At 48.6% G+C, this 25000-nt stretch overlaps 5 protein-coding genes across 5 annotated transcripts in view; 1 reads left to right on the top strand and 4 right to left on the bottom strand.

Annotated features, from left to right (window-relative positions):
- The window catches only part of LOC142903580 (metalloreductase STEAP4-like), a 7426-nt gene extending 791 nt beyond the window's left edge, over window positions 1–6635 (top strand). Inside the window, exons 3-9 of the mRNA XM_076049296.1 lie at window positions 1705–1775; window positions 1908–1992; window positions 4299–4577; window positions 4668–4762; window positions 4842–4995; window positions 5081–5248; window positions 6282–6635. Coding sequence (XP_075905411.1) covers window positions 1705–1775; window positions 1908–1992; window positions 4299–4577; window positions 4668–4762; window positions 4842–4995; window positions 5081–5248; window positions 6282–6545 — 1116 coding nt within the window. The 3' untranslated portion in view covers window positions 6546–6635. The remainder of the gene's footprint in view (window positions 1–1704; window positions 1776–1907; window positions 1993–4298; window positions 4578–4667; window positions 4763–4841; window positions 4996–5080; window positions 5249–6281) is intronic.
- A 3781-nt stretch (window positions 6636–10416) lies between these two features.
- On the bottom strand, window positions 10417–11643 carry LOC142903583 (C-reactive protein-like). Its single transcript, XM_076049299.1, has 4 exons — window positions 11572–11643; window positions 11276–11378; window positions 10838–11135; window positions 10417–10752 (listed from the first exon to the last, which is right to left on the bottom strand). Exons 1-4 carry the CDS (start codon window positions 11627–11629, stop codon window positions 10537–10539), a joined length of 675 nt encoding a protein of 224 aa, XP_075905414.1. The 5' UTR covers window positions 11630–11643; the 3' UTR covers window positions 10417–10536.
- Window positions 11644–13386: 1743 nt separating this feature from the next.
- Window positions 13387–15518, bottom strand: LOC142903578 (serum amyloid P-component-like). Its single transcript, XM_076049293.1, has 5 exons — window positions 15312–15518; window positions 15084–15141; window positions 14537–14639; window positions 14167–14464; window positions 13387–13676 (listed from the first exon to the last, which is right to left on the bottom strand). The coding sequence occupies exons 1-5, from the start codon at window positions 15510–15512 to the stop codon at window positions 13458–13460; spliced, it is 879 nt and encodes a 292-aa protein (XP_075905408.1). The 5' UTR covers window positions 15513–15518; the 3' UTR covers window positions 13387–13457.
- A 2501-nt stretch (window positions 15519–18019) lies between these two features.
- On the bottom strand, window positions 18020–19997 carry LOC142903579 (serum amyloid P-component-like). The gene is made up of 5 exons (XM_076049294.1): window positions 19766–19997; window positions 19496–19553; window positions 18913–19015; window positions 18513–18810; window positions 18020–18408 (listed from the first exon to the last, which is right to left on the bottom strand). The coding sequence occupies exons 2-5, from the start codon at window positions 19551–19553 to the stop codon at window positions 18190–18192; spliced, it is 678 nt and encodes a 225-aa protein (XP_075905409.1). The 5' UTR covers window positions 19766–19997; the 3' UTR covers window positions 18020–18189.
- A 1526-nt stretch (window positions 19998–21523) lies between these two features.
- The window catches only part of steap4 (STEAP family member 4), an 8838-nt gene continuing 5361 nt past the window's right edge, over window positions 21524–25000 (bottom strand). The window contains exon 10 of the mRNA XM_076049292.1: window positions 21524–22797. Coding sequence (XP_075905407.1) covers window positions 22537–22797 — 261 coding nt within the window. The 3' untranslated portion in view covers window positions 21524–22536. The remainder of the gene's footprint in view (window positions 22798–25000) is intronic.

Genomic DNA, 25000 nt, shown 5'->3' with positions numbered 1-25000 from the left:
GACATCACTCAGCCTGCGCTTCATTTTCCGAGGTCTATCTGGACTGAAGGTGAGCGCCGGTTGACAATTACTGCCCCCCCCCCCCACCCCCACACGTTGTGTTGATGTGCGACGCTTGGGCTGCTGGAAAGCAACTCCACAGGGTTGTCGTGCTCACCAAGGCAGAGCACTTCCCATGGAACTCCACCGGCACCTTCTCACTCCAGAGAAAAGATAATTGTCAAACAAATTCTCTTTGGCGTCCTGAAAAAAAACCCAAGAGGAAGCAAAAAGCAGTTTGGCCTCAGCGAGATCCACCTGAGTGGAGGTTGTTCCGCTCACTTGACTCCAGCACGACGCCCGTTAAAGAGTTCTCTGTGTGACACTGAAGATGACTCAGCCACATTTTCACACATGATTCCTTTATGGGTTGATTTCAATCGGCGAGTCCACGGCACGTTGCTTCTTCTCAGAATTCCAAGGTCGAGAGAGAGAGAAGCACCGCGGTTGGCTCACAGCTGGTGGTTGACTCCGCCCATTGAGGCAACGCACACCAAAAGTGTGCGTCTCCTTTCTTTCTTCCGTCTCACGTGCACTCCTGAATGTGGAGGACGGCTGGAAGGAGGAGGCCTGGGTTAGGGTAGAAAACTACTGTTGAAGGAAACTACTGTTGAAGGAAACTACTGTTGAAGAAGAAAACTACTGTTGAAGAAAACTACTACTGTTGAAGAAGAAAACTACTACTGTTGAAGAAGAAAACTACTGTTGAAGAAGAAAACTACTGTTGAAGAAAACTACTGTTGAAGAAGAAAACTACTGTTGAAGAAAACTACTGTTGAAGAAGAAAACTACTGTTGAAGAAAACTACTGTTGAAGAAAACTACTGTTGAAGAAGAAAACTACTGTTGAAGAAAACTATTGTTGAAGAAGAAAACTACTGTTGAAGAAAACTACTGTTGAAGAAAACTACTGTTGAAGAAGAAAACTACTGTTGAAGAAAACTACTGTTGAAGAAGAAAACTACTGTTGAAGAAAACTACTACTGTTGAAGAAAACTACTACTGTTGAAGAAGAAAACTACTGTTGAAGAAAACTACTGTTGAAGAAAACTACTGTTGAAGAAGAAAACTACTGTTAAAGAAAACTACTGTTGAAGAAGAAAACTACTGTTGAAGAAAACTACTGTTGAAGAAGAAAACTACTGTTGAAGAAAACTACTGTTGAAGAAAACTACTGTTGAAGAAGAAAACTACTGTTGAAGAAAACTACTGTCACGGCCTGCGCTTCCCCTCCGCTCAGCGGCTGAGGACAGGAGAAACACTCACGCTGTTTTCACTTTGCCACAATGGTTCTGCTGCATCACCTCTCCCCCCCCCCCCCCCCCCCCCCCCACACACACACACACACACACACACACACACACACACACACACCCCACCGAGCCTGGCTGAGCACGATTAAGCTCAGCACCGTCGCCTGTGGTGGCTTCACCTCATCGGCTTTAATTAGGAGCTCGCTCGCCAAACCTTTATTGTTGCCCCCCCCCCCCCCCCTCCCCCCCACCACCACAAAAAAAAAAAAAAAACAAAGAAACAAAGGAAAGACGAGGCAAAGAAAATGTTTGTGTTGTAATATTTTGTTCCAAGCAGTTTGAGACATTAAATAACCCCTCAACTAATCCTGTCCCTTCTCTTCCGGTCCTCGGTCGGTGCTGATTAACTTCAGGTGCTGGTGGACCTGAGCAACAACCTGAAGAGGAACATGTACCCAGAGGCCAACGCTGTCTACCTTCAAAGGTAAAAGACGCCTGCCGTGTCTTTGTTCTGTTTGGAGTAAACCAACAGGAAACGGCCGAGTGGAGAGGGAAGTGTGTCGAGTGCAAGCGTTACATGTCACACGAGTGGAGTCCGTGCTGTGTGTCCCACCAGCCTGGTGCCCGGTGCTGCCGTGGTGAAGGCTCTGAACACGCTGTCGGCCTGGGCTCTGCAGAACGGCGTCCTGGCGGGAAAGCAGGTGAGGCTGCCTTGAAAAAGGCCCGTTGGACGGAAGTCAAAGCGCCGCCGGAGGGCAGAGGGTTTCCAAAGCGATGTGTCGATCCACAGAGAAGTGAAAAAACAACCCCCCCATTCCCCCCCCCCCACCCCCCACCCTAGAGTTCACACGCATCTTGCAGTGTCTCTGAGACGTGTTAGCGAGAGGACACGGAGTCGTCGTGCAAAAGACTTTTCAACTTGGGTTACTCTTAATATTTCCATGTCTTCGTGTCAGCGACAGCCACAGTGCGGGGAGGAAGTGAGGACAGCCACTCGTACAAACACGCAGACAAACAAATACACTTTGTGACGGTACAAAGCAAAAAGACCGGTGTTTATTGCGGCTGCCGTTTCGCTGCTACAAAGAGCAACACAAACACGGCGGAGCCTCTGGAGACCGAACCTGAATCTGCCTGGAATCCTCTCGGCACAAACGAGTCCACCCCCCCCCCGCCCCCCCGGTGCACTGGCACACAGCACAGCGCTGCACTGCTCTATTTTCTTTGAAAACAGGTAGCTGAGACAACATGAAAGTGTGCGTGCCACTGTGTCTGTGCAGACACAGTACGCAGGTATTCACACACACACACACACACACACACACACACACACAGGCGCACACCCTTGTGAAGTGGCTGCTATTCCCCGACCGGCAATTTGATTAAATCCACAGCAGGCCAGTGTCTCTGTCACATTTACATTCAGATGGAGATGTAGTCTGTCAGCTGTTCCCTGCTGTTCCCAGTGCAGTAATGGAGGGAGACATGGCTGGCTGCCTGGTCCACACACACACACACACACACACTCACACACACACACCTGCAGAGGAAGGCACTCCTCAATCCTGCGAGTGACTCCCTCCTCCACCACACGCCTGTCAAAACGTTTCCCTCCTTTCCTTTTCAACTCAGTCCGAGTTATTTTCCGCCTCATCGGGCAGATTTCACTCGCAGTGACGTCCACCAGATTGCCAACGCTGCCAAATTCACAGTGGACAAGTATTTGGGCAGCGATATCCACAAAAGCAGCAGCAGCAGGAAGATAAATGTGGACATATTGGTGAGCGGGCAGAGTTGCCGTACACACACACACGCACACACACACACACACACACAGTAGCTGCTTACGCTTGAGATTGATCTCAAGCTGCGATGAGGGAATGTTGTGAGGAATCTTCCGATGTGGGAATGTCGACAGGGTGAAAACCTTGAATTGAAGGTTTGGCCTGCACACGACAACACACACGTTTGTTCCTCCGCCCGTGCGAGCCCTTGGCATTGGCTTCCCTCCACTTGCCATTCCTTTGCACGCTCACTCTGACCTCCATTCAAAGAGCGGCGCCTCTGAGACTCCAGCATTCCGCACTGGAACGCAATGAGGAGAAGTTGCGCGGACCTGGCAAGTGGTCCTTGCGGTAAAAAGGATGAGGTGGTCGGTGAAAGGAAAGGACGACACAGACACAGACACACGTCACTTGTGGAAGGAATGCAGTCTCAGGGAGCACAATGCCAACAATTCCTTCAAAGTGTGCACACTTAGTGGCGTCCTCACTTTCTCTCCCAACTCCAGCATTCCATTCCTGGGTGAGGGCAGAGGGTTAGGCTTAGGAGTCGCTTGAGTGATGTCACCGTGACAGGTAGGCGTCCTCTAGAGACACGCACAACCTCCAGCAGCGGCACCGCAACGCCGCGGCTCAGACAGCCGTGTCAACACAACGCGGGCGGGGGGGTAATTGTCAACCCGCCGACGCTGCAGGTGCACGCAGCACGGTCATGCATCACAGATTTTAACCCTTGTGTGCAATAATATTGCGGTAATTATTAACAAATGAAAAATTAAAGCCTGTCATAATGAGCCGCAGGGAAAATATTGGTGACTATCGTGACGCATTTGGAGGATGATAAATTGGTGGGGGGGGCGGAGGGGTCTTAGGCCGCCGCCTGAATCACCATAATCAGAGATACGATGACAGCAAACTGCAGCTGTGATTATAGCCAATCCACAACAAGAAAAGCACATTGTGTATGCGAACAAGAAGGAAATACTAATGAGAAGGTGGACGAGGGATCCAGGTTGAGGTGTGCAGGCCACCGCAGTGCCCTGGCAAGCTCGGTCGGGGGAGGGGGAGGGGGAGGGAGAGGGAAAGACGCAGCAATGTGAAATGTAACCACTTGATGTCGCTGTGTCACACTTGGTCTTGAACGTGTCAGCAGTTTCAGGGCCGTCCTTGTGTTTCTTGTTGTCTCCTGTGTGGACGCTAGAGATTCACTCTGCTCGATTCTCCAGGTCTACCTGTGTGGCAACAGTGAGAAGGCCAAGCAGGAAGTGTCAGCCATGGCCACCAGGCTGGGCGTCACCGTCCTGGACCGGGGGTCTCTGTCGGCGGCCAGTGAGCTGGAGGACTTCCCCCTGCGGCTCTTCCCCGAGTGGAAGCTGCCGCTGATCACGGCCGCGCTCATCTCCGCCTTTTTCTACGTCTTCCTGATCATCCGAGACGTCGTCTACGCAAGAGTTGAAACGGGACAAGACGTCTCCTACCGAATCTTCATCTCGCTGGGCAACAAGGTGAGGTCTGTCTGCAGCTGTGGCTGGTCCCTGGTTGGCGCCACGCTGGCCCTTCCCTGCCCCGGCTGCTAGAGTCTCTGTCTTCCCCAGGTGCTCCCCATCGTGGCGCTCGTCATGCTGTCCCTGTGTTACCTGCCCGGCGCCGTCGCCGGCTTCATTCAGCTCTACAGAGGAACCAAATACAAGTCAGTTCAAAGCACCGTGGCGAAGGTGTTTCCACTTCTTTCAAGTGGCCTGAACTCCCTCAACCTCTGCCCCTTGCAGGCGTTTTCCTCACTGGCTAGACCGCTGGATGCTGAGCAGGAAGCAGATAGGTCTGTTGGCGCTGGCCTTTGCTTTTCTTCACGCCATCTACACACTGCTCATCCCCATTCGCTACAACGTTCGCCACGGTGCCGTCCGGGACGCGGTGGAGGCGGTACGACCTCGCGGGACACCAAGGGATCCAATGTTCAGGAAGGAACGTCGCAATTTCACTCTGTTTCACGCTGTGTCTGTGGCAGGCTGAGAACAACCGGACTGTCCCAGCCTTTGATGACACAGAGGCGTGGGGCTCAGACGCTTTCCTAATGCTGGGAATCCTGGGATTCTCCCTCTTCTGCCTGCTGGGACTAACATCCCTCCCCTCAGTGGGAGGGACCCTCAGCTGGAGGGAGTTCAACTTCATTCAGGTCAGAACGCAGTGGGAGATGTGTTAATGTGTGTGTGTGTGTGTGTGTGTGTGTTCATCTCTAACCATTATGATTCACATGTTTACAATCAGGGAACACTGGCCTCCTTTTTTGCCCGTCTTTATATTTAGCCTCTCAGTTTCCAGCCGAGCTATGAAAGCGCTGTGACAGGAAGGCGTTCTGTGGGCCCGCTGTCTCCAGGGAGCCGAGTTGAGTCTGAGGGTTGAGGAATCGGCCTGACTTTGTCCCATAGGTTTTAAATGTTAAGTTATTCATTAAGCAGAATTATGATACGCTCTACGATCCCCTGGGAGACGCTCGCTCGTGCCGCTTGCAAGTCCATTTGCGTAAAGGTCGGGTCCGCAGGTAGACAGATGCTCCCGAGGCGGTGAGGTTCAGGTGGAGATAATTCCTCTCATCTGTTGATAAAAGTCGGAATAAGCAGACACAAAATGCTCTCTCTATAGACGCACATTTCAATCTATCAATAAGAAACACGCAACTATTTCCATGCCATGATCTTAACTGCGCTGCGGTGAAAATCACCGTCCGTCAGCACAATGCTCCTCAATATGACATCGTTATCTGTCACTAGCATGAGCGTGATTGAGCCGAGTCATCTGCTGTTGTGTTTGAGAAAGCAGTGCTCAATAATGACAAACTGCCTCCGCCTTTGGTATTCATTCACTCCAAAGAAGACGGAGGAAGAAAACGTTTGTTTAACAACTTGAAAGCCGTGAGAAATGACACCTCGTACCAATCACTGCAGGAACTGCTATTCCTCACTCTTAGTCTCTTAGTCTTTTCTCTGTTGAATTTGTACGGGAGATGTTTATTGTGTTTGCAACGTGTGGTTTTGTGGACAGAGTTGTGAGCAAACATTATTTCCCTGACTGTCGCGTTGCCCTTTATTTTGAAACAGTGCCGATCTGCTAGCTGCTCCATACTTAGCACAGGTGCCACTGAGCTCCGGTTCGCCCCCCCCCCATCCACCCCCTCACTGCTCTCATGTCTGCTTCCCCCCCCCCACCAGTCCAAGTTCGGCCAGCTGACCTTGTTGACCTGCACTGCTCACGGCTACATCTACGGCTGGAATAAATTCCTGGGTGCGTCCACCTACAAGTGGTACACCCCCCCGGCCTACATGCTGTGCCTGATTGTTCCCTCTGTCACGCTGGCGCTCATATTGCTGCTGCGCCTGCCCTGTGTGAACCGGAGCCTGACCCGCATCCGGCAGGGCTGGGAGAGGCACCCGCCCATGATGGAGATACACACAAAGTCCACCACTGGTCTGTGAAGGTCAACGTGTTTCTAAGAAAAGAAAAAAACCCCAGTTCATCGCAGAATGTACAAATACAAATGATCCTGAAAATTTGAATGTGTAAATATAATTTTAGAATATCATTGCGGAATAAAGACTGAATGGTGCTGTTTGAATCTGACAACGATTGTTTGAAAATGAAAGTGTGCACTGTATTGTGTGTAAATCATTCTAGACCTTTCTGAGATTTTCATATTGTCTATTTACAGAACGCAATTAAAAACCAAAATGGAAACAAAAAGGTGAATTGTTCTCCTCTGCTGTTTCACCAAAGTGTGTTTCACCTCCTCTATCTGTTGTTTCCCAGAGGTGACTCTCCTCTCCCGCTGCTATTGATCGGACTGCTTTTAGACACGCCTTCCTCCCGCCTGCCCGCCTCTCAAGGGCGCGGAAACGTGCACAGTGGCACACTTACCCCGTGCTTACACATGCACAACGCAAAGGGGAGTGAGCTTATGCTAATTATACGACCACATGCTGAATCATCACACTCAGTCAAGAGTGCCAGGATTCAAGCCCAAGACAAAATTCGGGAGGCAGAGCAAGCTGAGGTACAAAAATACAGAAACATAAAGCTATAAAAGCAACATCTCATCATCATCATCATAATTATTGTTATTATTGTTATTATTATTATTATTATTATTATTATTATTGTTATTATCATCATCGTCATTATCATTATTATTATTATTATTATTATTATTATTATTATTATTATCATTATTATCATCATCATCATTATTATCCTTATTATTGAAAGAAATTCTAAAATGATTGGGTATTATTACTATCTTAAGCAGGATCAAAGTTCTCATTTCAGAAGTGTAAAGGTCCCTGATTGGGTGACCAGCAGGAGGGTCGGCGGCAGTAGTGACTCCTGCTGGACAGGTGCAGGATAGCAGGTGTGGGACAGGAGGGGAGTGTTAGCACCCCCACCGCTAATCACGTGATGAGGACGCAGCGGTGGGGGTGCGGGGAGATGCTGGTGGAGGCGGAGCCTCTGTGGCCTCCACACAGAGGAGAAGGCAGAACATTCAGTCAGACACTTCCTGTTCCGCCAGCATCACACCAAATTATCTGCACACGCAATCTGCAATCTTCCCCAGCAGCCTCTTGCACGGCTTTATTCTCCTATTAGCAGATAACCGCTGTTGATTTGAGCCTTTCTTCTCCCCCAGCCGCTGGCCTGCCGGCGTGTCGGTGCCGGTGCCGGTGCTGGCGGAGGTGTAAATGAGGAGGATTACTCTGCCGCAGCCCCAGGAAAGAATTAGCATATAGCAGCGCAGAGTAAATCTGTGAAACAAACTAGATTACATTCTCACTTTCCTCTTCTATTCAACTTCAGACACGCGGGCTAGCCCCAAAGCTATGCAGAGATTACACGTGTCCAAGCATGAAGTCCCACTAGATTATAAACATAAAATAAACAGCAGACATTGTGGCTAGCGGAGGTGGAAAACACAGAGGAAATTTTTCTTTTCCCCTGAAAGCCCGACTGATGAAAGTCAGGGATGCTCGGCTTCCAGAGCGCTGCGGCCAAAATATTCACTGTTTCAGCTCTTATTCCAGAACATGTTGCTCTCTCACAAGGTCAATGACTCCAAAGGCCACAAACACAGGTGTCCATCCATCAAAACATCCAGTCAGAAGAAAACATGCAGGGATAATATGCCACTCATCCCAGCTAGTTGTAAAAGAAAGTGGATATAATCCCAACAAGTCATACTATACACACAGCGCCAAATTACTTAAAGTCCAGTTCAGCCTAGAAGACACAGGGAAGCTGAGAAGACCCAAAGAGAAAACATCTCAGCAGTCACCTCTTCATTGTGCTGTTCACATTTTGACGCTGTGAGTCCACGGCGATAAGGTCACATGACCGGTTACTGGGTCCTTCACACTTGCTGTTCTGGTTCTGCGTCCTCCTACTGCAACGGCCTGCTGATATGTGACAGCGTGGCTTGGACCTGAACGCTGGCGATGGTCCAGCACGACTCCACTGGACTCGGTGTCCTCCATTTGTTCTGACAACCGTAGGTTCTGGCGTTGGTTTCTTCAGCTTCTCTCCATACATTTTCAACACGCCCTGGTACTCGCTCCACACGCTCCCTCTCAACCCCCCTGCCAACCACCAAGCACGGAACAGCAACGTTCTCCAGCTCGTCTTCTTCACTGAAGATGGAAAACCCCGGTGGCGAAGGAGCCGCCCTTCATCAACCATCCTGTGACCTCACACTCTTCGGCTAGCCTTGGCTCGCTTGGAACCCCGTACTGCTACCTGCTGCCAGCGCCAATGGGCACAAACCAAGTGGAAGCGAGCAGAGTAGGGCTGATAGGTTCTGATGGAAAAGGCCCATGATCGTTGTGTGTGGTACCACGGCTTGCTTTGTGTCAATAGAAGCTCATCTTAATGCTTCATGTTGTCACCAGAGTGTTTATAAACTTCCACTGATAAAGCAAACCCTTTAAAGCTGTTATATACAGCATGTAATCTGTGTGTGTGTGTGTGTGTGTGTGTGTGTGTGTGCACGGAAGCCCTGCACTGCAACATGAGGCCTATGGAGCAGAACCGCCGAGCCCAGTCTTCCTCATTGTCTGCGGGCTCCGACTCCCACAATGAGGCCCAAACTTAACTTCCACTCTGCCGGTGCGTTGAGGTAAAAGTTGCCGTCCATTACATCAGGAGGCAGCCGGCCAAACCTCGGGGGGGCGGGGGGGCTTTTGTGAGCTCTCACACAGCACATAATGCCGTATTGATCCGGCAGGAATGTCAAAAGAGACACGCTTAATAGCTAGTTAGGGTCGGGGCTGGAATAGTGAAGCCAATTTATTTTTCAATTTCTCAGGGGATTTGCAACTGTGTTGAAATTTACACCTCTTGGAGCAGCATGGAGATCAGTATCAAGTCAACTGGCATTGAGTGCAGAGGCTTCCTGCTGTCTGTGCTTCTCTCCCTGACTGGTGGTGGTGGTGGTATGCTTGTGTGTGTTATTGCTTCTGCATGACCTAACATTAATCAGCCTGACTCTTATGTCTTTAGCCCACAGCGCCCCCTGTCTTCCATTGGCCGGAAAGACGGGATAAGAAAGGTTTCTAATCCAATGCAGCGTTTGAGGAGCGAAACCTTCAAAATAAGAGTGATTGTTTTGATTCCGTCTCTCTGACAAACACGCGTTGGCCTTTGCTCTGCTGGAAAACAGAAGAAAACAAAAGCAAACTTAGTTTTGCTGTGATGACCCCTGTGATGACCCCTGTGATGACCCCTGTGATGACCCCTGTGATGCCCAGGAGTGCTGCTACTGTCAATCTATTTGCTGCTGTGCATCACAGAGTGGTGTATTAGAAAAAGTAGCCAGAAACATTTATTAAGCATTTGTTCAACAATTATTACACAACAAATATTAAAATCCTATTTTCTGAAACCTGGATGATGCAAATAAACTAGGACTATGTGTCAGAACCAAGTTACGCTATTAACGGATCTGCAATGCAAAATGCAATGAATATAAGTGAACACCAGGCACCATGCCCATCGAGGACATTTGAATCACTTCCTTGAAGAACTTTCTACGTTCTACCTCATCCCCGGTTCCCAGCTCCGTAACTGCAGCTGTTGTTGTGAACAAACTTCTGCCAAAACAAATGTCAACTCAAACCTCCAGCTCAGATTTCTCCTTGTTGTGAAACATTGGACGTCATGGTTCACTCCAGGAAAAACACAAGTGACCTCAACAGCTGTCATTTGGTTCTTTAAAAAAATAAAATAAAATAATACTAATGAAGAAGAAGAAGAAGAATTGAAGCTAAACCATTTGTCAGTTTTATTGATGTCATTGTTTTTGGTTAGTTTATGTTTTGTCTCTCTGCTTCCAGAGCGGACTCCATATGTGCACCACCATATAAAAGTATATATGTTGCAATTACTCTCATGACATTAAAACGTTTCATTTTACAGAACAAATCTTCAGAGGGGGAACTGGCTGTCCTCCACAAGAACCCGTCCAGTGACCCGGAACTCCAGATCTCTCCAGTTGAGCACATTCCCAGGAGTGAAGAACTTCTTTTCCATGAAGTTCATGATCTCCTGGCGTGGAATGGTTTCATTCCACATGTGCACATCTGTCAGCATCCCGACCAAAGACTGTCCCGCGTCAAACCCTCCACCGTACGAGTCCTGGTCCTGGAGAGGGGACAGTTCAACATTTTGATGAAGCTGAGTTGAGCGTGCACAAGAATTACAAGTATGTGAGTGTGCAGCACTGTACCTGTCCCAAAGTGATGATGATGGTGCCACTGATGTGTCCAGAGCTGATGTACCTCCTAACACTGTGTCGTCCATCCAGCCACAGCTGTCCCACTCCAGACACAGCGTCCCATGTGAAGCACATTGAATGCCACGTGTTCACAGTATAGTCCAGCCCTGGAAACCTGATCCCAGAATTTCTGGCATATAGGCTTAGTCCGGCTGGTCCGGTTGGCCACCAAAACAGAACCAAGCCATCGGCATGGCTCGGTGTAGCCAACGAGAAGAGAACGTGAGTTCTAGTCAAGTCTGTGAAGGACCTGCAGCGACGGCAAAGGCACAGTCAGTCATTAATGTATCATATCTCAAGTAGATCATCCACTTATGTGTACATGTGTGTTGTTGTTGTTGTTGTTGTTGTTGTTGTTGTTGTTGTTGTTGTTGTTGTGGTCACTGCTACCTGAGGCAGACAGTGGCAGCACCAAAATCCTGTTTTTCTGTAGTCAGAGTCACACGATCAGTGTTGGTCTCTTGCGGGAAAGTGAACATTTTATATCGGAGATCTGGAAAAAACATTAACAACAAGACATTACGCAAGCAGATCAGCACAAAGTACAATCACGAAGGCCTTACTTCAACATGGGAGAACAGGTTTTCCATGATGAATGTGTTTTTCTGTGACATTTGAACTCATTGGAATTTGTGGCCCTCAAACTGTTTACAAATACATCTTCTGTTACTAAGGTGTTATTTTACCTTGAGGTCTGGCTGCACACACGGGCAGCAGAGCCAGACACACCAGGAGGAACTTCATCTACAATAAACAACACAGCAACAAACAGCACAGAATGAAAACATCTCCATCTGTTTTGACAAACATGGTCTTCTGCTGTTCTCCCACAATGACACCGATGATGGGTTGAAAAACCTCTTTAAGAAACACAACCAGAGCACAATTACCCCTAATTTCTCAATTCTGCAGAACATCTCATGCTCTTTCTTTCCTTACCTTTCGTCTGGAACCCTTTAGCAACCCCACCTTTCAACCGCAGTTTTATATCCTCTGCCTCGCCCCCCTTGGAAATTATTCACCTGTTGTCACAGAACGTGGAGATAACAATACGCTATTGTAGTTGTAAAAATGGCATTAGTCATTGTCTGAGTGGCACGATTGGCAGGTTCACTGTTCAGCCAGTGGTGTCTGTGGTCCTGGTGCTGCTGCAGTCTCCTGGATAACTGTCATATCTGTGTCAGCACGTTGTTACAATTCGTTTCAAACTCATTTCATTGTGTATGCTGTATAATAGAGTTCTCAGGCAGATTGTGTTTAATGATTACTGGATTGATCTATTTTTCTATATCATAAATAACGTCAGTAACTGCTTATCGAATTGGGTTGAGGTTGATTTTTCGACTTTAGACAATGGGTGACCTGCAGCATCAGCTCATTACCTCATCAATGTTCTGTCAACATCCCATCGCAGGTGTTGACTTGCGCAACAATATTTGCAAGGAAAGTGGGGGATGGATAATCCAGGCCGCCTGACAGCGTGTTTCAATTGTTTGGACAACAAAGTCTGTGCAGGATTGTTAGTTGACTTTAGCGCTTTAGATAAACAAAACAACTCTGCAACAGTTTTTCTTTAAGTAAAGAAGGAAAGAAAGAAAAGAAAAGAAAGAATGCTGGACTTCCTCTCACTGCTATATTCCACCAGGTTTCCTACCCACATTTTGCTCTTTCTGTGTTGTGTTTCTGTAGTTTTTCCTTTACGCACATACTGTACATCTTTTAATTTGAATAATAATAATAAAAATAAACTTTTATTTGTACAGCGCTAAATCACAACCAAAGGCATCTCAAAGCGCTTTGACCAATCAGAGAGAACCAACCGGGCCCCCGGAGCAAGCGAGATGTAACAATTTTACAGCACTTCTTTGGCCTGTTTGATTGTAAAAACACAAATGATAATAACAAATGAAAGTGAAGATATTTAACATCTGAATCCAGCCATTTTTGTTATTATATTTTGTTATTATTATTATTATTATTATTATTATTCTAAAAATAAGCAGAAAGTCCAATCTGAACTGCTCTTCACGTGGTTCCACCCTGACCTCTAACCTTTTGAGCTGACACCCAGCTTACTTCAATGTTTGTGAGCAATATAAACACACTCACACACACACACACACACACACACACACACACACACACACACACACAAAGAGTGCTGACAAACTGCTGAGTGTAATTGGACCTCGCTGAACCGGCACCTGAGCATCCTGTAAAGGCAGCATCCATCACTCAGCAACGCTGCTGTCACACTGAACTTTTTGCTTTTAATATCAGTTCAGCAATTATTTCAGCCTGCAGTGCTTTGCACTCAAATGAAACGATACGACGAAGACTTTATTGAAGCATCTTTGCCATTGGTTCTTTCTCTCACTGCAGGCACAACATCCAGCCCCCCCGTGCTCCTCATTGGAGTTTTTTTTTTCATTTCATTTTTGCAAGTGTGCATGTTAAAGTATCTGCCACCCTCTTCCCCATTAACACTGTGAGACAACGGCATCATTTAACGGCTTTATTGTGAAAAAAAAAAAATCCAAAGCCAAACACCCCCAACAACCTCGTGACCTCCTTAGAAACACATGTTTAGTTTATCGTCGATCAGCACATTTTGATATTTCTGGAACTCCAGCGCGCTCCAGTTGAGCACGTTCCCTGGAGTGAAGTCGAGCTCGTCCATGTATTTGTGGATTTGGCAGGGCGAGAGGACGTTGTCCCACATGTGGATGTCGGACATCATGCCCACAAAGGACTGCTTGGCGTCAAAGCCTCCACCGTGGCTGTCTTGCTCCTGGAGACAGGGCAGGATCATCAGAGTTATTGAGTGTACATTTATATCTTGGTAAAAGCTTAGTATGCTGCCCATGAACACATTAATCACAGTCATCTGAATGGTTCTTAGTTATACAGAAGGATGTACAGAGAGCAGGAGGGGTGGACCGGGATGGACAGTCCAGCCAGCTGACAGTGCGTTTCACATTGAGGGTGACCGCCCACGTCCTCAAATAAACCAACAAAGAAGAAAGTGCACGAGGTGTCAGGGTTCGTGCTCGCTGGCCACTGTAGTTGACTGGCACGCTCGGGAGAGGGAAGGCACAGAGTCCCTCAGGAAGTTTAATGAAAGAGCGCTGCAATGTAAAATGCAACCACTTGATGTTGCTCATACTATTCCACACTTGCCCATTAAGTGCTTTATTATGGATTTGCTCAACTAGAAAAAAAAACAAAAAAAAAAAAGCAAAAATATCTCAAAACTACACAAAGTTCTGACCACCACATACCTGTCCAATTATAATGATGGGGTTCCCTCTGATGTTTGGACCAGTGGTTGAAAATTTCCGAACCATTGGTTGACCATCAAACCACATCTGCACCAGTCCACTTGTGGAGTCCCACGTGGTACAGATGGAGTGCCACATGTTCGGCTTGTAGTCCAAACCGCTGTATTCTGTCTTTTGATCCTTGACGTGCGGCTCCAGCTCCTTGTTGGCGTTGTCCCAGAAGACCAGCACGCCGTTGGGGTTGAAGGACGTGGAAAACGAGAAGAGGGCGTGGTCCCGCTTCAGGTCAGTGAAGGACCTGTGAACATAGGCGCAACTCTTAGCCACACGCCGCTGGTCCGGGACAGGAGTACGGCCGTGACGGGTGTACCTGTGACAGACAGTGAGACTGCTGAAGTCTTGAATGGATGTGGTCAGCTTGACGTAAGCCGTGTTGCTCTCTTGGGGGAAGAGGAACATTTTGCCTGACAGGTCTGAAAAGAGTGGAGCACATTTTTAGCCCAGTGGTAAATGAAGTGCATTGACTGAGCGCTTCCTAGCACCTGAATGGCAGCCAGAGTGCTTTACAATGCCGCCTCGTTCACCCATGCACACACACTGCCCAATGGGTGGCGGCTGCCATGCAAGGCCAGCCACAGGGGGAGCAATTTGTGGTTGAGCATCTGGCTGAAGGACACTTCACCACGTGGACAGTTGGAGCTGGGATTTGTACCGACAACCCTTTGAGAAGCGGACGTCGCGCTCAAGCAAACTGAGCCGCAGCCGCCACAGCAGCAAAGGAAACAGAAGAAAAGCAACCAGGTGTGACGGGAGATGCATTCTTAAACGATGTTTCGGAAATGAAAAGCAGCGATCATTCCTCCACCGTCCGACCCACTGGTTCCTTGTGTTCATTATGACAGAGGATTCATTTCTACCTTGGGGACTTGCGGCACAGCTGGTCACCAGCAGCAGGAGCGGAGACAGGAGATTCATCTGGCAACAAAGAGACAGGAAATGTAAGTTTCTCTTCCTGAATTAAACCACAAGCAGCCTCGGCAAAGATCTCAAACTAATTGCGGCTGTTGTCTCCCAATAAGCAGAAGGAAAAGAGGAGTGTAAAGTGTTGAACCTCTCAGTGAGAGTCTCCAGTGTGCAGACGTTACCTTGCAGTCCGTGTGTCCGGAACGTCCTGCTGCAAAACACAGCAACTCTTGGATTTTGTTCTCCCTCTGCTTCCTCAAATCTTGTGCGTGTCTTTGCTTACTTCCTGTGTCCACTTCTCCATTTTCTGGCCTCACATTCCAACAACGTTGCAGGCCCAATCCTCTGGACGATGCTTTCTGCCGATTCGACATAATTCTCATGAACGTGTCAAGTTTGCTCAGCCTGCACGGCCAGTTGTGTTGTGTTGTGTTGTGTTGCGTTGCGCTGCACGTCCTTCCTCTTTTGAGGTTAACGGTGCAACAGACTGTCAAACTTAAACGCTGGCATTAAGTTCAGTTGTGCAACTCAAGAAATGAAGCCACTCATTTCCCTGCCGACCGCACAGCCGTGTGCGTGACTGGGTGAGTTGATTGACGGCCACAGGGTGACACAGGGCAAACTGTGTTGCAGAACAGAGTTCCCAGGCGACTGAAAGACAAGTGAACATGCGATGAAGAGCAGCACGTGCACAGCAGTGAATACATGACCGCGCTGCACTTGGAGAAAGGTGGAACTACACAAGGAGACGCCCAGCGGTCCCCGTAGATTGTTGACACAATGAGCAAAGAAACAGGAAGCCAATGCTGACGACCGGAGGACTCTGACACGGCGGCTCTGACACGGCGGCTCTGCGGTTAGATCTACAGTATTGTCATGTACATAGAATAGACACACAACAGCGAGAACTGTGAAACCACGCTCGTCCAAACTTGCCAAACACTGAGCCGATGGACCCGTGGGTTCTTCTGAGCGTTGCTCATGGATTCCATTACAAAACAACTTCCTGTCCATAACCAATCAGCCTCTCTAACGCATCAGGGGCCCGAACCACAAGAAACAGACCCCGCTTCGTGGACCTGGTCCAAGGAGGAGGCCCCAAAGGTGCCTGTGGTCTGAAAGCACAAAGTTACAGGTTCAGTGGCCTCTCCTCCATTCATACGTTGACACAACAGGTTCATATTATGGCTTTAGGGCAACAAAAAAGACACTGTTAGTCCTGAACGGCTTTGCTCTGATGCGGTCCCTGAGCATTCAGAGCACAAAAGGTCCTGACAAGAGGTCGCATTCACACGTGTCCTTTTTACAAGAAATTAGACACTGGCCATTTATTTCTCTTCTACAAGCACTCTGTTGAATATGTGGAACTCCAGTGCGGCCCAGTTGAGCTGGAGTGAAGTCGAGCTCGTCCATGTGTTTGTGGATTTGGCAGGGCGAGAGGACGCCGTCCCACATGTGGATGTCGGACATCATGCCCACAAAGGACTGCTTGTGAGATGTTGTTATTATTTCGTGGTGCAGAGGATTCATTTTCACCGTGCTGCAGCGCGTCGTCACCAGCAGCAGGAGCGCAAACAGGAAACACAGGAAATATCAAAGTTTCTGTGGCTGAATTAAATGCAAGTGGAGGACCACAAGCATCAAGCATCAAGCATCAAGCATCAAGCATGGAGATCACAAACTACTTGTCCCTGTTGTGTTTCAGTCCCCAGGAGGAACAATAGGAACATTGAGTGCTAAGTCTCTGGGTGACTTTCTCGTGTGCCGACGTTACCTTGCAGTCTCTGTGTGCGCAACGTCCACGCAAAACAGAGCAACGTGTTGATTTTATCCTCCCTCCGCTTCCTCAAATCTGGGCTGTTCTTACTTCCTGCGTCCACTTCTCCATTATCGCTCCCTCACACTCCGAAGTTATGAGAAAGTGCAATCCTCTGGACGATGCTCTCTGCTTAATCAACATAATGCACACCAAGATGTCAAGTTGTGTGTGTGTGAGTGTGTGTGTGTGAGTGCTTTTGGTTGTTCAGCCTTCCTGTGTCTTCTCTCTGCTGTCAGTCTCCTGCTGATAGTTTTCCTCTGTCAAAGTGAATTTAATGTATGCTTTGATTTCTGCTACAGATGTGGGAAGTGAAAGTTGCTTTAGTTGCAGTTTGCTGAATACTGAATGCCTGTTTGCCAAACTGTTTGTTTTGACAGAGAAGGCTCACCTCAGTAATTCAAGCTTGTAAAGTAGACAGATCTATAATGAGTGAGTGTCATGGCTGTTTCCTCAGGGATTCAACAAACTTACAAATACTTACCATTATTATTATCATTACTATTAATGCTGTTATTATTATCATTGCTAATATTATTATTATCATTATATGTACTCACATGTATGTAAATATATATATATATATATATAGGTGTATATATATATTTTCTTCTCTTTCTTTCTCTCCTCAGGTTAATCAGGCTATCATTTGAATAAGCCCACTATCTGACAATTAGCTCTGCAGATTTACGATCTGTTTGTGTTCTCTTTTAACACAATAATTGTATATTGTTGCCAGTTGCCTCCTCTACTCCTCTCTCTCTATCCCTCTCGTCACCCCCCCACCCACTATCCATCCCTCCCTCTGTCCGGTCATGGCCAGAATGTCACCAATGATATTATAATAAAAGCAGTGCAGAGGAAGCTCCTGAAACCACCCGTGTGACTCACACTCTCAAGATCTACCTGTGAGAATAACACCTGTCAGCCATCATAGACACTCAGAGACACGTCTGCTTGTCAGTGTGGCCAGACAGGACAAGAGGGGGGGGAGAAACAAAGGAATTCAACACAACAATGAGGAATTAAAAAAGAGAGATGGAAAAGCACTTCTCCATTCACACTGAGACGATGGATTTATGTAACAGCTTTATTGCAAAAGAGAGAGAGAGTTTCTGTCTTCAGTGGCAGTCAGACATGGAACCATTACTGTAAAGAACTGCACTCAGATGCTCCCTGAGCATTTACAACTCAAAAGATTTTTACAAGAACTTTTCATCTACATCTGCTCTTTGTTTTGGAGTTTAGACGCAGCCCGACTGTTTCTCTTCTACGAGCACCCTGCTGAATATCAGGAACTCCAGCGCGGCCCAGTTGAGCGCGTTCCCTGGAGTGAAGTCGAGCTCGTCCGTGTATTTGTGGATTTGGCAGGGCGAGAGGATGTAGTCCCACATGTGGATGTCGGACATCATGCCCACAAAGGACTGCTTGGCGTCAAAGCGTCCGCCGTGGCTGTCTTGCTCCTGGAGACGTGGCAGGGTTGTGAGATGTTGTTATTATTTGGTGCATTTTGGATGAGTTCAACTGCAAACACTCAAAACGACACAAAGTTCTGACTCCCACATACCTGTCCAACTATAATGATGGGGCTTCCCCTGATGAACGGACCCGTGGTTGAAAATTTGCGAATGGTCGGCCGACCGTCAAACCACACCTGCACCAGTCCATCGGCAGTGGACCACGTGGTACAGATGGAGTGCCACTTGTTCAGCTTGTAGTCCAAACCGCTGTATTCTGCCTTTTTATCCTTGATATATGACTCCAGCTCCTTGTTGGCGTTGTCCCAGATGACCAGTACGGTGTTGGGGTTGGAGGACGTGGAAAATGAGAAGAGGACGTGGTCCCGCTTCAGGTCAGTGAAGGACCTGTGAACATAGCCGCAACTCTTAGCCACACGCCGCTGGTCCGGGAGAGGAACGAAGTCACCGTTTCTTGGGCTGATTGTTCTCACAGCCAGTCAGCCGTACCTGTGGCAGAGCGTCAGACTGCGGAATTCTTGTATTGTTGCGGTCAGCTTGACGTAAGCCGTGTTGCTCTCCTGGGGGAAGGTGAACATTTTGCCTGAAAGGTCTGAAAAGAGTGGAGCACAACTTCTTAGCACAGGAAAGACTCATAAAGAATGTGTGTGTGTGTGTGTGTGTGTGTGTGTGTGTGTGTGTGTGTGTGTGTGTGTGCTTTTATAGTCTATATCAGAACAGAACCATAGGAACCAGATGCATTCCTGAACTCTCAAGAAAGGTGATTATCTTTGGGAGGTCAAGCGCTAACTGGGCTCAGGCAGTGGGACGCCCTGCCCGCCCTGCAGAGTGCCAGGCTCTCTGGACCTTCTAACATCACGTCCTGTGTCTTCAAAAACCACATTCTGAACAATCTTTTGCAGTAGAAAACACATCCAAGCAGTCAGAGAAGTTTGTGTGTCCTCGAACAGAAGGAGAAACGCAGGAGAAGTCAATTATGAGGATTAAAGTCAACAGTCATTCACTACACATCCTGACACACTGTGTGGAATTTAGCTGGTCGTGTTCGTCGGTGCGGAGGATTCATTTTTACCTTGAGGACTTGCGGCACAGCTCGTCACCAGCAGCAGGAGCGGAAGCAGGAGATTCATCTGACAACCAAAACACAGGAAATATCAAAGTTTCTGTGGCTGAATTAAATGCAAGTGGAGGACCACAAGCATCGAGCATCAAGCATCAAGCATCAAGCATCAAGCATGGAGATCACAAACTACTTGTCCCTGTTGTGTTTCAGTCCCCAGGAGGAACAATAGGAACATTGAGTGCTAAGTCTCTGGGTGACTTTCTCGTGTGCCGACGTTACCTTGCAGTCTCTGTGTGCGCAACGTCCACGCAAAACAGAGCAACGTGTTGATTTTATCCTCCCTCCGCTTCCTCAAATCTGGGCTGTTCTTACTTCCTGCGTCCACTTCTCCATTATCTCTCCCTCACACTCCGAAGTTATGAGAAAGTGCAATCCTCTGGACGATGCTCTCTGCTTGATCAACATAATGCACACCAAGATGTCAAGTTGTGTGTGTGTGTGTGTGTGTGTGTGTGTGTGTGTGTGTGAGTGCTTTTGGTTGTTCAGCCTTCCTGTGTCTTCTCTCTGCTGTCAGTCTCCTGCTGATAGTTTTCCTCTGTCAAAGGGAATTTAATGTATGCTTTGATTTCTGCTACAGATGTGGGAAGTGAAAGTTGCTTTAGTTGCAGTTTGCTATCGGAACTGTTCGTCATTTTCAATACCGCAAAGAAACAGCAACAACAGCAACAACAACAGCAACAACAACAACAACAACAACAACAGCCCTGAATGCCTGCTTGCCAGACTGTTTGGCAGGACTGGCTTCGACACAGAAGGTGTTTGACACCCTGAGAGCAAAGCAGCTGCAGCCGTGTGGTGGTGACCCGTCGTCATGTCCTGTACAAATGAAGGTTGTATTTCTGTGAAGAATTGACTTTGTGTCGATGTTATTGTTCTGAAATTCTGAAACTGTTTGCTGCGTCTCGGCCTGGAGCATCTTGGGTTGTGTTGCTACTCGTGTCTCTCTGATTAACGTCTCAGCTAATCATGAGGTCTGTGTTCAGCCACTGTGCATCAGGCAAGCACTCACGAGCAGCGTTGACAAAACATGGTGTGAATGTCCCTTTATGACAACTTGCATGCACGACTGCCTCGTGTTTCTTTGTGTGCTTGACAAACGGCAATCAGCCAGCGCAGTTGCGTGCTTTCTTTGCCGCCTGCTTGATGGAGGGCTGCGTCCGCACTGTCCCATCCCGGCCTGATGGCTCCTCCGCCGACGACTTCAGCGTCTCTACCCCCTGGAGAGCCCGCACTGGCTGCTCAGAAGCCCGCAGCTCGGGCCGAAGGCTCGCCAGAGAGCAGCGTGAGATGGGCTGAACCCTGGAGAGGGATCAGACCGAGACCACTGAGGCAGGGGACGGAGTGGGGGCGGTGCTGTTCAGTCACCAGCCGGTGCAGGTCAGCGACGTGCAGGGAGCTTTGGGCTTGGGGAGGCACTGACTCACGAGTCGGATTCACACGCAGACGGTAGGTCTAGAATAGAATACCTTGGATTCTTTCTGAAAGTGAAAAGCCATTTTAAACACAGCAGCTGTATCATCATCATAAACATCTCACCTCTACTGGGAAATGAAGTTCTTGTATCCAATGATCCATTTTCAGGGCGAGATCACATCTTAGCGCCAGCCCCCCCCCCCTTCTGCACGAGGCGATGTCATTAACTCTTGATTAGGATGAGCCTCTTGAACCCTTGCTATCGCCCCCTGCTTTGAGGCAGAGGTACTGCCTCAAAGACACACACGCACGTGAAATACATTACAGAACAGCATGGAAATGAAGACGCATCATGAAACACGATATTAGAAACAAGAATTTGCGTCATTTGCACACGCTCATACCTGTTTGTGAGGGGCTGTGCACTCTGGGGGGGGGGGGGAGGTTGTACTCTCCCCGGAATACATAGCAAATACATGATTTCAGCAACTTTGACCAAAGAAATGATCAGAATATGAAGGAAATACACCAGTTGCATTGAAAGCATAGACCAGAGGACAGGTTTATATATATTTATACTTTATTATTTCTTCTCATGACGTCAGGGGGAGGCACAGCCTCACCTGCCTCCCCTGGCTGCACGTCACTGGTGCAGGTTACACATTGACTACTGAGGATGGACTGATGGCAGCTAAACTCAGTCACTGCCAGAGAGGCGCAGGTCATGGCATCATCATAAGACCACGGCAATCTCGCAGTGGCATCGTGGCACGACAATATCAAAAGTACAAGTGAGGACGCATGAAGAATACACAATGTAAATCCTTTCATTGTTTTGATTCACTGTCTCAGTAACGCTGCTGCTGCCCCTCCTCCCTGCCAGGTCCCGGTGCAGGGCTTTACCAGCTGCACAGAAGCTCGGAAATATGGCAGCTACAACACAACTCCCGCAGCAGGTGCAGTGACCCCGACCACCCGACTTGACCCAGTCCCAGTGCTGGCAACAGAGTGTGGTATTTTTTGCATTCTGTGCACATTCTTTTCACATTCCTTCACACAGTCGCTCCTGCAACGATGGTCAGAACCACTAAACCACATTAGAGTCTCATTAAAGTCTCTTTTCTTTCATCTCACCTCACTTTTGACACAATCACAGTGTGGTACAGCTGAGAGGAAAACACATCACAGATATAAAAATCAATCACAAGTGAAAAAGAACAAGAGCTTGATTCAACTTCTAATTTTGCAGCCAACTTCTTGAATGAAGACACAGTCACCAGTTTTGGTTGGGTCGCTGTCAGAGCTCATTGTTGCAAAATATTTCTGCCCAAACGCCACACCCAACAGTCCCACCTTTGCTGGCCAGGACTTGGCTGGACTGAGGCTGACAGCTCTACAGGGGAAAACCCATGGGGGGAAATTCAATGGGGATCAATAACTGCACCACAGGCCAAGTTTGGAAATGTCAGAGAATCTCTATCGTGCAATGGAAGAATGTCCGTGTTGGAATCTGTACAAGAAGCCCGGACCCCCTGGTGAAAGACCCTGCGACCCCTCTGTGGCAGGAAGACTGGCGGTTACGTGAGGAGGAGTTTGCGGCTCTCCTCCTCGGCCTGAGCGTTCCTCTCCCAGCCCCGGCGGATGCGGGCGACTCTTCGGTCCACGCAGGGCAGGAGGATGAGCAGCTTGAGCACGATGACCACGGTGGGCAGCACCAGGCTGAGCATGTAGCCCGGCGGGGTGAACCACTTGTAGGTGGAGACCAAGAGGAACGTGCTGGAGCCGTACAGGTAGGTGTGCAAGGTGCAGAAGAAGAGCGTCAGGTAACCCAGCTTGGACTGCAGGGCGAGAGGAAGAAAGTCAGACAAGGCAGACGCCAGCGCAGCGATGCAGGAACCTTCAGGAACCTGCAGGAACCTTCAGGAACCTGCAGGAACCTGTAGGAACCTTCAGGAACCTGCAAGAACCTGCAGGAACCTTCAGGAACCTGCAGGAACCTTCAGGAACCTTCAGGAGCCTTCAGGAACCTTCAGGAACCTTCAGGAGCCTTCAGGAACCTGCAGGAACCTTCAGGAACCTGCAAGAACCTGCAGGAACCTGCAGAAACCTTCAGGAACCTGCAGGAACCTTCAGGTTCCAAACACACGGAAGGAAAGCTCAAGACTTCTGGGTAACGTGTGCCCCCCCCCACCAAAGGACATCTGACGAATAACTTAAGGTTTAAAATGCTGCTCTAATTTGCAGCGCAGTAAAGGGAAGGATTGCAGGGAGAGTGGGCGTGGCCAAGTTACAATCATGGATGAATTGCGACGAGCTCGCTCTCACTCTCCGTCGGCCGCAGCGGGGGGGGGAGGGTTAGGACCTGTGTTGCGCCAGAGTAAAAAATATCACCAGCGCACTTGAGAATTAGGGCCACAAGGAGAGGAAAAATACATTAAGAAAGATTTTTTTTTTTTTTTCAAAGTTTCCATTTCGAGAACGGAGCAAATTTTTGAGAATAAAGTGGAAATTTTGTGATTTGTCAAAATGAGAAAAGTCAACATTTCGAGGTTGAAGTGGACATTTTGAGAATAAAATGAAAACGCCGTGATTGAAGTCAAAAGTTCAACGTAATGTGGAGAATAAAGTGGAAAGGCTCTGCGCTGCAGCCTAGCGCAGAGCCTCCGATCTCGCCAGCTCCTGGTTTACTTTGACTTCATCCACGAAATTTCCACTTGAACCTGGAAATGAAAACTTGATAAAAAATCTCCTTGCCGTCACATTATTTCCTCTTCTTGTGGCCCCAATCCCCTCTGAGCCTCCAGGACGTTGAGAAAGTGGCGGCCACGGCAGCGGTTCTCCCTCCGGAGCCGAGACACAGCTCGGAGTCCTTTGACCCAGTGGACGGCTCGGCTCGGCGCCATGCCAAAAGTTCCGCTCTGACTCTCGTCGGAGCGCCCATGGAATGTTGTCGTAGTCGTGTGTGTGCGTGTGTGTGTGTGTGTGTGTGTGTGTGTGTGTGTTGGGAGGGGGCTCTTAACACACTGAAATATTCCCACTGGGCACAAACCGCCTGGCTGCTAAACATGGTGAGCACGTAGCTGCGCGGGAACGCAATCATCAATCCGAGTGTCATTTGCTGCCGGCCCACCAGAATCCACTGGCGGCGCTGGTTCCGCCGCTCACCGGGTCCATCCTGCCGCCTCCAGGCTGCCAACTCTCAGGGAGCCGTCTGTCTGGATTTATGTGGATGCAACGGCGGGATTTGGAGCCGTCCAAGGTGAACACACAGGTTGGACTCCGTGGCCCAAGGGTTCATAAATGGACCTGGCGTTGAGGGGACGTTGGCTAATTGGATAATGGAAGCGACACAAGCGAGGCCATCTCCCGTCAACACAGCCAGCCTGTCCTGTGCTGTGCAGCTACACAGTGCAGGCACACCACATCTAAAACACATCTTCAACCTTCCAAGAAAACAGACGGGCGGTTGCCCTGAGGACAATAAATATCACCACTGATATCTACGACAAAGTCTTTCTCCACTGCTACCTGTGATGTGGGTTCTATTGTCATGGTCTGTTGTCTTGTCTGTACTTTGTTTCCTCTTTCTGTTGCCCCGCCTTCCTCCTGCGTCTCCTCGCCAGCCCCGCCTTGATCGTTCTCACCTGAGGTTGGGGTTCTTGTGTCTTTGTCAAATGCACTTCTGTCTCCTGTAGTGGATTTGTTTACTTCCCTTGTTCTTAATTTGAAATAAATCCTGTTTTGGAGTCTCCTGGGTCCTGCCAACATGCCTTCCTGGGCCATACAGAACCAAGTAGGTGTGACTGGACACAGCTGGGTCCTGACAATCCTGCATCTTCATCCAGTCAAGCACGGTCCCACCTGGCAGTGATGACACAAGCCACGGTGCTCCTGCTCCTGACATCACTGCACTGTGAGCGTGGCAGATGGGGAAACCAGCCGGGTGTTTGTGGTTGCCGGGTGGGGGGGGGAATCTTCCAATGATTCATTCATTCATCTTCTATAGCCGCTTATTCCTATTCAGGGTCCTGGGGGTCTGCT

This window comes from Nelusetta ayraudi, unplaced genomic scaffold (genome assembly GCF_046127955.1).
Source record: "Nelusetta ayraudi isolate G7.1 ecotype Tasmania unplaced genomic scaffold, CSIRO-AGI_Nayr_v1 ptg000113l, whole genome shotgun sequence".
NCBI classification, from domain to species: domain Eukaryota; kingdom Metazoa; phylum Chordata; class Actinopteri; order Tetraodontiformes; family Monacanthidae; genus Nelusetta; species Nelusetta ayraudi.
Note: the sequence above shows the minus strand (reverse complement) of the source record. Positions and strands in the feature narration are given on the sequence as shown.

Bases quoted from the DNA above. Each gene is read 5' to 3' on its own strand.
- LOC142903579 (XM_076049294.1), bottom strand. From the start codon at position 19,553: ATGAATCTCCTGCTTCCGCTCCTGCTGCTGGTGACGAGCTGTGCCGCA. The intron at 18,811-18,912 runs GTACGGCTGACT...CTATGTTCACAG, and splicing joins AGTCTGACGCTCTGCCACAG to GTCCTTCACTGACCTGAAGC. The intron at 18,409-18,512 runs GTATGTGGGAGT...CCACGTCTCCAG, and splicing joins CCATCATTATAGTTGGACAG to GAGCAAGACAGCCACGGCGG.
- LOC142903583 (XM_076049299.1), bottom strand. From the start codon at position 11,629: ATGAAGTTCCTCCTGGTGTGTCTGGCTCTGCTGCCCGTGTGTGCAGCC. The intron at 11,379-11,571 runs GTAAAATAACAC...TGTTTTTTCCAG, and splicing joins GTGTGCAGCCAGACCTCAAG to ATCTCCGATATAAAATGTTC. The intron at 10,753-10,837 runs GTACAGTGCTGC...TCCCCTCTCCAG, and splicing joins TCATCATCACTTTGGGACAG to GACCAGGACTCGTACGGTGG.
- LOC142903578 (XM_076049293.1), bottom strand. From the start codon at position 15,512: ATGAGAATTATGTCGAATCGGCAGAAAGCATCGTCCAGAGGATTGGGC. The intron at 14,465-14,536 runs GTACACCCGTCA...CTATGTTCACAG, and splicing joins AGTCTCACTGTCTGTCACAG to GTCCTTCACTGACCTGAAGC. The intron at 13,677-14,166 runs GTATGTGGTGGT...CCCTGTCTCCAG, and splicing joins CCATCATTATAATTGGACAG to GAGCAAGACAGCCACGGTGG.